The sequence below is a fragment of the Mesoplodon mirus genome (genome assembly GCF_964341445.2).
Source record: "Mesoplodon mirus genome assembly, chromosome: 11".
Lineage (NCBI taxonomy): Eukaryota > Metazoa > Chordata > Mammalia > Artiodactyla > Ziphiidae > Mesoplodon > Mesoplodon mirus.
Window position 1 is genome coordinate 56,838,216 of NC_138987.1, and position 14,675 is coordinate 56,852,890.

At 39.4% G+C, this 14,675-nt stretch overlaps 1 protein-coding gene across 5 annotated transcripts in view; it reads left to right on the forward strand.

Annotated features, from left to right (window-relative positions):
* The window catches only part of DIP2B (disco interacting protein 2 homolog B), a 237,535-nt gene that overhangs the window by 158,431 nt on the left and 64,429 nt on the right, over positions 1 to 14,675 (forward strand). For 4 of the 5 annotated variants that reach the window (XM_082635172.1, XM_082635169.1, XM_082635168.1 and 1 more), the window contains 2 exons: positions 2,970 to 3,095; positions 13,446 to 13,658. In XM_082635172.1, the coding sequence (XP_082491298.1) occupies positions 2,970 to 3,095; positions 13,446 to 13,658 (339 nt within the window). The remainder of the gene's footprint in view (positions 1 to 2,969; positions 3,096 to 13,445; positions 13,659 to 14,675) is intronic. The other variant, XM_082635171.1, reaches the window with a different exon arrangement.

Consider the following 14,675-nt stretch of genomic DNA (forward strand, 5'->3'; position numbering starts at 1 on the left):
TGTGTTCCCTGCATTGGCAGGCAGATTCTTAACTACTGCACCACCAGGGAAGCCCCCCAAATAGCTTTTTGAACACAATACTTTAATTTAGTCTAAAGACAAAAAGTACTCAAATATTGAACTCTAGTTAGATTTATCTTTCATAGGAATTTTGAAACTACTTTCTGTGTATTGTAGCATTGAATGAATGAGTAAAATATGTTGATTATACTGTGAACCAGGTGTTTTACTGTTAGAGAAGGAAGTTTACAAATGGAAAGGGGAAGATTGGAATGAATTCTGTGGTGTTGAATTGGAATTGTAGGTATTAATATGAACTCATGGTTTTTAATATAGATGAAAGTAGATATAGATACATATGTGTGTATATTGGTTTATGTTTATATTCCTCTATCCACTGAAAGGGCTTAGAAGAAAGACCCCAATAGCAGTGAGCACTCCTAGTTCTAGGATCTTGGTTTCTAAATACCATTCTTCACTAAGAGGAGCCAGAGCTCCTTGGAGAAATGTATAATTCCAGTGCTGGAGCAGGGAACGTACCAGATGAGCATGGATCATCTTGTACCACGAAACAAAGAGCATTCAAAGTGACCAGAATACATCAAAAGGACGTAAGAAGTGGTTTGAAGGGGCTTCTGTTGGCCAAAGCTGGGGTATATGAGCATCGAAATAAGTAACCATAGTAACAGACTAGTCATGGAATAAAATGAGAATTGATAGGTCCAAATATAAATAAATGAATGGTGATATAAATAAATAAAAAGTGGAGAAAGGAAAGCTTTTTCTTAGAAGAGAATACCAACTATAAATACAGAAGGAATGATGGAGTTATGAAACCACCATTTTGTAACCATTATAATAATTGATTCAGCCAAGAATTATCAATGGATGCTGAAACTAGTGGGTGAAAGTTTAAGGAAGTATGTAACATTTACATAGTCTCAAAAGTATTCATCCATAAATTATTTATTAATTATACAAAGGAAAGAATAGTAATTTACAGTAGATTAACTTAGCAGACACCATCTTAGCTAAAGTCATTATTACCAGTAACAGGGCAGATGCATCTTGATATCTTGTTTCAGGAAGATACATTACTTCTGTGGTATTCCTGCCAAAATGCATAACCTGAATCTAATTCTGAGGAAATATCAACAAACCAAAATTAAGGGACATTCTACAGTGTAACTAGTCTATACAAAAATGTCAAGGTAATACAAGACAAAAGTTGAGAAACTGTTACAGATTATAGGATGATAAAGAGACATGACAACTAAATGTAATGTGTGATTCTGTATAGTGTCCCGGATCAGGAAAAAAGGGGGAAAATTGTAGATGACATTATTGGGACAGTTGACTAAGTTGGAATATGGGTTGTGGGTTAGATAATAGTTTGTATCAATTTTGAATTTCTGGATTTTGAAAAATGCACTGTGGCTATATAAGAAAAAAATCCTTCTTCGGAAATACGTCTCAGCAGTTGTTGGAATTAATCCTAAAGAAATAGGATTAGACATATGTGCTAAAATGAAAATACTGAATTATTCTTGTGGATAGTTGTATGAATAGTAGCAAAAATTTGGAAACACAGTTATTTAAATAAATCATGGCACATTTATACAGTGGCACATTTATACAGCCCTTTAAAATTATATTGTAGATCTCGGGCTTCCCTGGTGGCGCAGTGGTTGAGAGTCCGCCTGCCGATGCAGGGGACACGGGTTCGTGCCCCGGTCTGGGAGGATCCCACATGCCACGGAGCGGCTAGGCCCGTGAGCCATGGCCGCTGAGCCTGCATGTCCGGAGCCTGTGCTCCGCAACGGGAGAGGCCACAACAGTGAGAGGCCCGCGTACCAAAAAAATAATAATAATAAAAATTAAAAAATTTTAAATTATATTGTAGATGTGCATTTACATAGAAAGATGTTTCTAGTTATATTAGTGAAGGCTTTTGGGTTGCATGAAATAGGATAACTCAGTCTAGCTTAAATGGCTGGGGTAGTTTATAGAAGCAAAGGAACAGCTGAGAAATCCCTAGGAAGGAGAGACAGCTCTGGGGATCTCAACCTTGAAGTTCAAGAACTTTCCTTCTTTCTAGGGCACTGCCATTCAAGTGACTCCACTCTAGGAGCTGTGGTTTCTTGATTCAGAGTTTCAATTCCCCCCTCTCCCCAAAACGATCCGATTGGTCCAGCTCTTACAAGGGACAGGCCTTTAAAGGTCATTTGCTTATGTAGATTGGGCCCATTCCTTGAGAATAGGAAATCATTGTGATCCAGGAAGCCACCTCAGATGTTATCTACCTCAGTAGGATTTTATAAGAGTTAAAAAATCAAAGCACAGTACAAAATACTGTGTGTAGTATGATCCTATTTTGTACAAGTGTAGATTGAGTTTGGGGATGGGAGTGGAGAATCAGGAGTTCTGCCTGGATATGCTATTTTGAGATTCCTATTAGACATTCAAGTGGAGAGCTGAATTCTTTTGTGGCCAGAGTGGCAAACAAGTACCATCAGCCCTTATATTTTCTAGATCAAAATCAGCCCTTCTCTTCCTGTGGTATAGAACTGAGGAGTCTCAACCCCTTTCAGACAGCTAAGCTTGAAGAACAGAGAGTGTCCTGTAGGCACCTGCACAGCACACATTCCGTTCAGAGGTCGGGTCCCCACCTGGCCCAGATCCGTGTTAGACTTTTCCTCTCTCTCCACCCCCACCCCCATCTCCATCAGCTCCTTCTCTGCTGTGTTAAGCAGTCTCATTATCATTCTCGGCTTCATTTTCCTCCTCTGTAAATTATCCTTGACTACTTCTTTTGTCTCTTTTTCATATTCATTTTTGTTATAACGCAAATGATAAATAAAAGTCACCTAAACATCCCTTTTTAAATATTGAGGCAGTGATAGTTCAGCTCACAGAAGTAAACACTTTGAGAACCAGGACCTAATAAATGCAAATGTTTAATCTTTCAGATATCCACACAGAAGCAGTTCAAGCTGCACTGGCAAAGCATAAAGAACAGAAAATGGCTTTGCCCATGCCAACCAAAAGGCGGTCCACATTTGTCCAGTCTCCTGCAGATGCCTGCACACCTCCCGGTAGGTTTATCAGAAGCTTTCTGTCTGACAGTTACTACTTTGATGTTTCTCAAATGACTTCTGCTTTTTCTTTTCTGAGGTAGGACCCAGAGCTCCTCTCCTGTCATCAGAGATGTATGAGAGTACACACTGAAGGTGACAGGTTTTGATTGTTGCATCATAAACCACACACAAAGAGAGAGAGGCCTCAAGAGTAAAGCTATTTTTTAAAAAAATTTCCTTCTGAGTTTTCAGCATTTCCTTGCTGTAATCTCCAAACTCATGTAGTCATAAATAAATAAAGCCAAAGCTTAGGGTCTAAAAAATATCCTTCTGTGGTTAAATATAATAGTTATTCTCATTGACATCCAAAATATGACCCAGAGTCATATATGTCTTTAACAAATTTATACTCCTAAATCAGATGCTTTTTCTCTGCAACAATCACAGAAATATGTGGTCTTGGGACAAAATTTTTTTGTGTCATGAGAGGGAGAAGTCATGCAAAGTTATAATATATCTGGAAGACGTATGTAAGTGTGTTTATATGTGTTAATATATTTTGTATATGTTTATATGTTTTTAAGAATCCACTTTCTATAATAGGATCAGGAGATCAGCGGGAACTAAGAGACCCCTCCCCATCCCCTAGGCTTGGAAGCCTTACCCCCAACGCCTATAAATTCATATTTGAGGAGCAACTGGAACAACTTCAAGTTGTCTTTTCTATTCAGAATCTTTCCCAAAGCTTTAAAAAAATTGTTAGATGAAATCACAGACAGAATCTCGATGTAGGCCTCTGAGACTAAACATAGTAAATCTATTTCACAGCCTCAGTATAGTGTCTGTCTCGCTACCGTCATGTTACTGGTAATGAAATCTTTGGGGAAAAATGTCTCCTATACTGTTTTGGTCTCAGCGACTTACCCTGTCTTTTGGGGGAGATTCCCAGGAAGGTTACATTTGTTGTGGTTGACTTTGATTCACGGCTGTCGAGTTGAGCTGTTCACGCTGATCCTATTCCCTGGCCTGGGTTTATATTAATCGTCTTCTCCTAGGTTTTGGCCAACTTCTCAGAGCATTTGGGTGTGCTGTGGGCTCATTAACTGTGTGTGCTTTGTTTTCTTTACATCTGTGGTGTCAATATGTTCAAAAGAGAAATAGCTCTGTGGCTTCAAGTGTTTCTCAGAACGTAACACAGGATACCTCTTGCAGACCATCACAATGAGACATTTTGTGTCTATAGTGGTGCATACTTCCAGCCCACTCATTCAGAATCTTGGACGGCTTCCCTTCCGCATTAGTACAGCACCAGTTGGGTCCTCGTGGACAAAGGGGGCTCTCAGTTTCGTAGCTATTCCTTCCTGGCAGATTCTGCCACAGCGCGGCTGAGGGTTCAGTTATAGTAAATGGCAAAGGGTAAGGAGCAATGTGACTGGGAGTTCTTAGAAACAATCCTCTCCAGAACTGTACTAAAGAAATGCAGTTTCACAGTAAATCGTCTGCTCCCATGGCCTCGGGTGAAATGTGAGAGTGCCGCAAAGGATCTTAAGAATGCTCGGAAGGAATGGAAACCTTTTCTATCCCCTTACAAAAGTCATAGCCTGAGGGGAATTTACCAACTAAATCACGGCTATTCATTGCTGAATGAGACTGTAGTCCTTTGGAATTCACCACAGGCCTCTGTATTTCTAAACAGTAATGTTCTCCTCTGTCTGCAGCCTTAAAGATGTGGTATCATTTTCTTGATCACCTTGTGGTTTTAAAAATTTCATGATTGTAAAGATTCAGTCCTCTCTCCTAAGACCTTTATTCAGCAGAGCAGAGAAATAAAAAGGTTTCCTATCCATTTATGTCCTCTTCCGGGAGCTCTGAATAGTACATGAGAGATGTTAATATGCTCTTAGAGACATCAGTGTTGTCAAATAGAAGAGGAATTCTCTCCCAGCATGAGCACTGAGAGTACCCCACATAGTGGTTTCTAGCATGGCCCCCACATAGAGCTGGATCTTGATGCTCTTGTTCAACAATAATGCACGTGTCTGGGACAAATCCTGTGCTCCAGTGTGAGGGAATGTGTGGGAAGGCCTGTATCATAAGGCTTCCGTTAGCACCTTTCGTGTGGGGGGATAGAATTTGCTCTTCTTAGGTTAGGATTTGGATTCCATTGTCTCCAAGCATCTGAGAACCACCAGTTAGAGACTTGGCTGTTGCACTTTAACCCTTTATCGCTATCTCCCAGAACCTGTTACAGCCTAACCCAGGGATGGCAGGTAGGTTTCATCTTGCATATTTACTCTGATAGCCCCCCCAAACCCTGAAGTTTAGAGGAAACGCTGAAGCTGCGCTCAAGGGGTGGGGAGGAAGAGGAGAATTGACGTTAATTATTGCTGGTTATAGACTGATTTTTTAAAAAACCGATTCTAGGCAGCTATAAAAGTGACCTTGCTGTGATTTTCTTTCTAGAAAAGTTGTGCCAGTCTTGCAGAGCAAAATTGACCTCAAATTTCACAGTATTTTAGTTGTGTTGTCCTTTGCACACTGAGAAGCCACACCACACACATCACAAAACATGTTTCCAGTCAGAGCCCTTACTCTGCACGTGCTGTGCCAGGTGAACCTAGTTTCTGGGATACCTGCTAGAGCACGCTGGCCAGTTGGCTTCTTTGGGAGGCACCCAGCAGATAACTATCAGAATTACTGAATTGAAAATTTAGAGCTGTTTTTGGAGAGATTTAACAAAAAGGATTTAAGGAGTAAACTATGTCATAAGTCTTGGCTTTATTCATAGTATCATATAGTCTGGAAAATATGGTAAACAGCATGAGAAATCGTTTGTCTTTTGTTCATAAATCCTTCTCAAATAATAAAATGTCAGTCAGCCTAAAATTTGCTTATTGATATGTGCACTGCTTTCTGTTTTGTGGATTGGAAAATTTAGATTCTCCAAGTTGGTAGCAATCTATGGTTCTTTTCGTGCCTGTGGCCTTTTACATAGTCTTTTAGACTCCTTGAATTACTGCCATCCAGTTCCCTTTATGTGCTGAAACCATTTACTAATGTCATGAGGCAATTACCTCAGCTCTTTCTGTGTAGGGGTTCTTTGTGTAACACTATTACTCATTCGTACAGATAAACACAATGCAAAAACTACAGCATATATTTTTTCTCCTCTAAGCTTTTTCTGCACCCGTGTGGACTTACCCTACACTGCGTTCTGAGGGTACACAGATGAACAAATAGACCACATAATGACCCCAAAGCACAGTAAGGTATTTTGACCAACTTGCATAGAATGAAGCTTAAAATTAGAGGTCTGTGTCCACAGGTCTCTGCTTGAAAGTGTCTATAGTAGTAATTCATAGGGCCGGACAAAAGAGAAATTTACCTCTCTGCGTTTCTGTATATGAAAATGATGCCCATGAACAGACTGGGATATTGTTATACTTTTAACACACTTTGATAATGCTTTATAGAATTATACTACGTAAAGGACTTTCATATACCAGTGGCTGGGCTGCCTCATTTGTTCCTCATAACCAACTACTCTGAGAATTGTGAAGTCCAGATTTCTTTAGAGATGAGGAAACAAACAACCTTATAGTCACTAAGTGATTTGCCCCAGGTCATTCAGCAATTATGTGTCAGACTCGTTTCTTGATTTTCTTTTTTCTCTACTAAAGTGTCAGTTTTGGGAAGTCCTTTTTTACTTAATAGATACTCCTGTATGCGTGGTCCTGGAATGGGTATTATTCCAAACAAATTGAATAGCTATTGCCTTCTGAGAGCTTATAGTCCAAAACACGTAATAGATAGTTACCAACTTGGAGAGTTTCCCCGAAATATTCTAATTTTATTCAGAACCACAAAGTAAACAGAGATGGCAAATCAGACCTCTATAAACGTGGTCTAATTAATATATTTGAATCTTTTAATAACATACTTTCATTATTGGTATGGGTTATGAGCAAAGCTCCATAATTACTTGGACGATTAGTATTCAATATTCTTTAAGCCAAAGCACAATAAAGACCCACTCTATCAGATTGAATTTGTTTATTTCAATAGGTTATTGTAAAATTTAAGGTTTTCCAATAAAAGTAATTTCATAGTTACCATTTCTTGAGTACCTCTGGTCAAAGGGCTAAGTGCTTAACATATATATTTTTTATCATTTGTTCTCTCAACAACTCTCTGTACCATTTTACGGATGAGAAAACATTTAAAGAAACTCAATAACTTGCTCCGACATCTGTTTCTAGCTATGTAGTCAGTTAGATAACCTGAAAGTTCTCTCCTAGAAAGAGAGGAAAGAAAATTTCTCTTTCAAAATGCTAGATAGAATATAACCAGCTTCCTTTAAAATATACACAGGAGCAAGAGGAAGAGAATGATCACTGAAAGTCAGTGTGATGAGTTGGAGCTGACTTTGGCTGCCCAGGGAGAGGGGAGACAGTAAACAAGGGGCCTAAATTTTAATTACTATACGGGTAGAAAATATAAAACCTTGGACCTGTATAAGGTTGGAAGCTGGAATTGAGACCCCAAGAGGGACTCACATCTTTAGCGGAAGGGGGAACTAGAAAAAATTAACCTGCCAGCAAAAGAAGACCTTGTCGAGAAAGCTTGCCTGTTGCCTGGCCTTAGAATGATGGGGTCAGGGACCTTCCCTAACAATTTGTGGTCAGTAGGTACAAGAATTGAATTTCAGTGTCCTGCCTGGTAAGAACTGGTTAGAAAATGGTCCTAGGCTGATGATAACCTGGGGCACAAATGGTTTCTGGAAGGATACAGCATCAATCCAGGGACTTACGGTCCCCACAGGTGAAGATCCACTGAATTTTTTTTTATTTTTATTTTTATTTTTATTTTTCTTACTTTAAGATCCACCATGAAAGAGAATCAATAGAAAAAGAACAACAACAGCAAACAGTAGAATTAAGACCCGTAAGAACTGATTTGCCCAACAGCTATCAGTGGGGCAGAGCTAAGACTGGGATTCAAAGCAGTCTGATTTTAAAAGCCTGTTCTCCCACTTGGCATATTGCCTCGCATTCTGCCATTCTGTCAAGTAAATGTTTCCTGGTAATTTTGGAGCTCTAACAATTGCTGCATGTTTGGTCTAACTTTTCAAGTAGGCAATAAGTTAAAAAAAAAAAAAAACTCTTCTCACCCCAATATTAATTGTAATATTAGTTCATTTTGTAAGATGTTTTTTCATAGACCTGGGACAATACCTAGAAAAACAGTTGAGATCTCTTATAGGTAGAGTGACCCCAGAGTAATTGTTACTAGTGAGTGCCCCTCCCTCGTAAGTATGTTAATGGTCGGGCAGTGCATGGGCCTCTGCTGATTAGGCTCTACATAGTGATTTTCAGCCCCAGCCAGCTCTCTGTCCACAGAGGTTACTGTGGGATGCTGGAAAATCTCTTGAGTAGCTCTGAACATCTCCCTAAGCCTTGTCTGATGAATCAGTACTCACCCTTGTTGAGTTTAGTGCTAGATTAATCTGTTCAGAATTTGTAGCCCAACGTAAATTCAGAAGAATGGACTGCTTCCTGAACTAACCTTTTAATCTTCTCTTCCATATATGCTTTTACTCCCAGACTGCCCCTTCTTGGGTCTCTAAAGCTTATCCCTCCTAAGCTTCAAACTCTATCTTTGCCTACATGGAAACTTCCTTTGCCTCTCTTGAAGGTTCTGGAAGTCCGTAATTCCCCTGACCTACCAATGCAAGAGAACATGACACTTTCCTGCCTGATACCACCCCTTCCCACCTGCCAGCCCCAAACACACACAAAAATTTCTTCTCATGGGCTCCAGAATATTGTACACTAACTGTACAATGGTTAATGGTTAATGGTTGTTTCCTTTATTTGTTCTTTGAAGCTCCCATTTCCTGGCCCAGTTGATGTGGCATATTTTGGAATAGTTGTTAGAATGAGGTCTTTCTTTCAGTGAATCTTGACTTACCTGCTGTTCTAAGCTGGTATCTGGGCATAATAATAATTTGGGTATCAGCTGTCAGAACCCAGTGGCAAGCGCTGTCTTTCCAGGAACTTTTGCAGCTTGCACCATACCCTCAGGTTATGTACACTAACCTTCAGATGTTACCATCCTCTCACCAAGGCATCTTTTTCACCCCTACAAACCTTTTAAAATCAGGTTTGTTGAAGTATAATCGACATACAATAAGTTGCACATATTTAAAGCATATACTTTGCTATGTTTGACATAGCAAAACTGTGAAACCATCACCACAATTAAGATAATGAACATATCTATCACCCCCCAAAAGTTTCTTCATAATTCCCTTGTAATCTCAACTCTCCCCATCCCCATGAGGTAACCACTGATCTGTTTTTTCTGTCACTATACATTAGTTTGCATTTTCTAGAATTTCATGTTTTTGTATAAATAGAATCACACAGTTCTTCTTTTCGGTGGGTGGAAGGTCTGACTTCTTTAACTCAGCATAATTATATTGAGATTCATCCATGTTGTGTGTATCAGTAGTTCATTCCTTTTTATTGCTGAGTAGTATTCCATCATAAAGATATGCCACAATTTGTTTATCCTTTCAGTTGTTGATGGACATTTGAGTTGTTTCCCATTTTTAGCTATTACAAATAAAGCACCTGTGAACATTCATGTACAAGTCCTTGTACAGATAGATATATGCTTTCATTTCTCTTGGGTAGATACCTAGGAGTGGGATGGAAAGATAATATGATAGGTATTTAAAATTTTAAGATACACATTTTTAGATATAATAGATATATTTTCTACCAAGAATAAGGGAGTCATTTCCACAAATGGCTAAGGAGTGCTACAGCAGTTAAGAACAGTTAGTAAATAAATTCAGGACTTTTCTTCCCTTAAAGTCCACAAACTAATGGTTTATATGTTTCCTAATTGGTTATAAATGGATTTTAGGCTTCTGGTGATCAGTATTAAATGATACTATGTTAAAGTCACATCAGTTATAACCTGAAGGTCAAACTGTGTTTCCAAAATAGTTTTCTGTTGTGTAGACCTATTATATTCATAATATACAAGAAGTTAGGCAAGGACTTTAGTTATGATAGATAAGAGTTGTGAGTTCCTGTTCAACCAGAGCAGAATCAGTGGGAAAATGATAGCTTTATTTCTATTAATATTAATTTAATCTTGCCCAATTTTCTACTAATCCATAACAATTTCATGGGTGACAGTTACCTTTAAAAAAAAGGTACCAAATAAATGTATGAATATTTAAGGGAGCTTGTTTTTATCTTTAAAAAGACATAGCCCTAGAGCAGTGCTTTCATTTTGTGTGATCTTAACATGTGATCAGTTGTAAGCTTTTCACAGCCACAGTTTTGTGTCTGTAAGGCAACATGGGGTGGGATTTTCAGGGCAGAAGGGGACTTGATGTCTATTGGCCACCTGCTATACGCTGGTACTGCTGGTGCTTTCTGTAGCTTGTCTCGTTTCGTGGTCTTACACAGCAGTTAGCCCAGAGGCGAGTTTCCTCAGCTGACTTACGTGGCCCTTAGCAACCCAGTGCTGTCTACTCATCCAGCCTCATCTCTCGTCAGTACCAGGTTTGCATCCTGCGCTTCAGCTGGTCTCATTTCTTCCAGATCTACAAATGTACTTTGTTTCCTGTCCCCTCCCAGGTTTCTCACATGCTGTTCCCTCTACCTGACTCTCCTCTCTCCTCTCATAAGTAATTCCTGCTTACCCTTCCCACCCTGGTTGAGGTCTCACTTCCTTGGGTGCCTGCCTCGAACTCCTTTAAGACTCTAAGTCCTGTTAGAGTAGGGACTGTGTCTTCTTGCTTACCATTTTATTCCTACCAACTAGTGTAGTACTTAGAGTATTTGTTGAATGGATGAACAAGCGAACAACCTTCTCAGAAGGGTAATTTTGTCCCCAAGTCACATAGCTAGTAAGTGGTGGACCCCAGAGTTCAGATGGAAGGAGGACCCCAAAACCATATATTTTCCACTACACTAAGCCTCCCCACAGTTGTAGTCACTAAACACTCTGAGGAGGACTGGCAAGCAAATGAGGTAATTGAATTGAAACAATATACCTAATTACATGTTGATCCAATATAGGAACATAATGAAGCCAATTTTCCATAAACCTAATCATAAAAATACTGGTTTTACTGTCTTTTTAAAATGGAGTTATTCTGATTTTAGACTTACACAGATTACAATAATTGATTCAGTAAAGACAGCCTGCAAATACAGTTGAGACTGTGGGATCCTGAGATGTATCACCCCAAAAATACTTTATTCTTAGGGTCAGATTCACCTGTCCCATTCCTCCCACATGTACTTTTTTTTTTTTTAAGCATATTTGCAAAGACTGAAATCTCTGCCTCCCAAGGTACAGATGAAATGTTAGAATATTTTCTTGGAGATTATGCAAAAGTGTTTTCCTTAAGTAAAAGGTTACAGATTCTGTTACTTTTCTTTCTCTGTATTTTCCTTTAATCGCCCTCTGTTTAATTATAAATCTCTTTTCCTTTTTTTTTTTTTTTTTTTTTGCGGTACACGGGCCTCTCACTGTTGTGGCCTTTCCCACTGCGGAGCACAGGCTCCGGACGCGCAGGCTCAGCGGCCATGGCTCATGGGCCCAGCCGCTCCGTGGCATGTGGGATCTTCCCGGACCGGGGCACGAACCCGTGTCCCCTGCATCGGCAGGCAGACTCTCAACCACTGCGCCACCAGGGAAGCCCTTTTTTTTTTTTTTTTCCTTTTCCTTTTAAAGAACCTCATTGCTTTATCCCTTTGGAGTCTGGTCACTGTTTACCTCCCGAGCCTCATCTTTTGCCCTTCCTTACCTCCTCAAAGTGTGCTGCATTTACATAGAAGTACTTCAGATCCCTGGCTGAGATTGGTGCCCCTCCTGTGAAACCCTTCACTTACCCCATTTCCTAGCATCTGTTATATTCATATGAAATAGTCTGAGGGGTTGTGTATCTCCTGTATTAGATGGTAAGCCTTCTTAGGGCATTTACCATCTCAGAAGAATTCATACATCTCAGAATCCCCAGAACCTGACAGTTCCCAGCACATATTACGTAGCTAAGTAGTACATTGTAATAAATAAATAAGTAAGTAAGTAAATAAGTCTTGGGCCTCAGATCTCCTTCAGTATGAGAGAATGAGTCAGAGGTAGTTCAGAGCAGGAAGCAAGGATGTAGTCATTATTCTAACTTTCTTACTGCGGATCTGCACAGTTTGACTTCTAGATTAAGTTAGTCTTTTGTTGTTTGAATTTCCATTGTCAGGTTTTAGCAGTGTTTTAGCCCTGTTAGTTATCTGTTTGGCTCTCTGAACCAAAGTAATAGAACCTGGACCCACAGTTTCACCTGAGTTAGAGGAAAGAGTTCAGCAGGACTAACCACAGAATATTTAATTTTTTAAAAATTGAATGAAATTCAATCCACAGGCCATAAATTATAACCCTCAAAATCATTTAGAAGGGTTTATCTGACATCAGACTAAATGCCACTCTAACTTGTATGACTCGTAAACTCAGAGCCCTGGAATAAATTCCTGACTTTTGCTTCCCTTGGCTATCCTATATTTGGTTGAATTTTTCTTTTTTTTTTCTTTTTTTCAACATGCTTTTCTAATTTAGACCTTATTTTCCTGAAGTCAGAGCCAGTCTAAATACAGACATCAGTGAATTTCTCACAGTTCTCTGACTGGGAATCAAGGAGAGAAATACAGATCTGTGACCTCTCCAGTCACGTTTGGAGAGCTCACCTGTGCCCTGTGACCAGCTAGCTTTTCCACTAAAACCATGAATGCCTCCAGGCTGAACACTGTTTCTTATTCCATGTAAGAATAAGTCAGTTCCTCAACACCTAGTTCACTATTTGGCACTTTAGTTGTTGTTACAAAAATAAGTGTTTATATTTCCCATCAAGATCATTTTCTTTTAAGTAGACACTAATTAGTAAGTACTTACAAAAATCAGTATAGCAGCCTATCACAAGGTTCTCTAATAAAGAGACTGAGGAAGATATAGAAGCACTTCAGAATTATTTGAACATAAGGAGATAAGCCAGAAGAATTCAGATACTGATTAAGCTCAGAACAGAAAAACAGTGAAGTTTAAATGTTCTAAAATGGGTTTTTTTAAAAGAGCTTAAAATTACCTCTAGATTTTGGCTGCTTTATTTTTGCAGACTTTGGTTCATAAACCTTTCCTTGAGATTCTCAAGCAACTTTACATATTAATCTACCTTAAGAATATGAATGTTTTTTGCTGCTGTCAAAATTGAATGTGTGATCGATGAGAAAGATCTGAAAGCCCTCTGTTCTAGGCAGGATCGAGAACTTCTTTTTTTCTAATTCCACACAGACACGTCTTCGGCCTCTGAGGATGAGGGCTCTCTGAGACGCCAAGCTGCGCTCTCTGCTGCCTTGCAACAGAGCTTACAGAACGCTGAGTCCTGGATCAACCGTTCAATTCAGGGATCGTCCACTTCTTCATCCGCATCTTCTACGCTGTCCCATGGAGAGGTCAAAGGAACCAGTGGGTCTCTAGCTGATGTATTTGCCAATACTCGAATAGGTAGGAGCTGGATCTACCCGAGAAGCCCAACTTATGTTCCATTTGGCTCCCAGTATCCAGGAAATAGGTTCTGATTTGTATTAGGTTTTTCAGGGTGGCCTAAAAAAAATAGAATCAGAAAGAACATGACAGTTGATGAGGCAAAGAAGGAAAACACGAGCATTACACTTGGAATGATAGAGAGCGTCTGCATTATTGGTACATAGTATTGCCCACCTGAAGCCATAGCTATTTCTATAAGCAATACTCAAGCTGCAAGATATAACACCAGTCTTAGTGTGGTTTATCCCTATTGGAGAATATTCCATCAAGTAAAAGGTGTTAAAAGATGTAACGTATTAGATTTTCCCAGGATTGTTGTCTGCATTCTCTCAAACAAAAAAAAAATTAAACCTGAGCAAATTCTGAACTAAGGCAATATCAATAAGACCCTTTTGTCTTCAGCATAAAGACTGGATTTATTGTCCTTGCTGCTGTGCTATTGCTACAACGGAGCGTGCAGGCTGAGAATGTTGGTACTCTGTGAGCTGCTACCTGCTGCCAGTGCTCCTCTGTGGAGTATAGCTTTCGCTTGGCTCTGCTTTGTGTGTGTGTGTGTGTGTGTGTGTGTGTGTGTGTGTGTGTGTGTGTGTGTGTTCTAAGAGTCTGTGACATCTGCAGATAAAGATACAGTTCAGATCTCTGCTTTTGCTTAATTAGTTGGTACACATGGCACTAAGTGATGTATATGAACATCATGTGTCTGTGATACTTTTCCTTGTTTTTTAACAATCCACTTGCATTTTGGTGTCTTAATTTTTATATCAGTAACCTTCCTGTTTCACCTTATATATATCTTTATTCTATTAATTGATTTCTGAAAAGAAGAACTTGGAAACCTTTCAATTTAAGCCTATAATTTTTAAAGAAAATAGCTACCTTGAGGGTATGCTTGCCTACATTAAAAGGCTGAGTGCCAGTAACTGATGGCTTGTCCTGCACTCTTAGCTGTGCCCTCAATTGACTGAACCTCCCGAA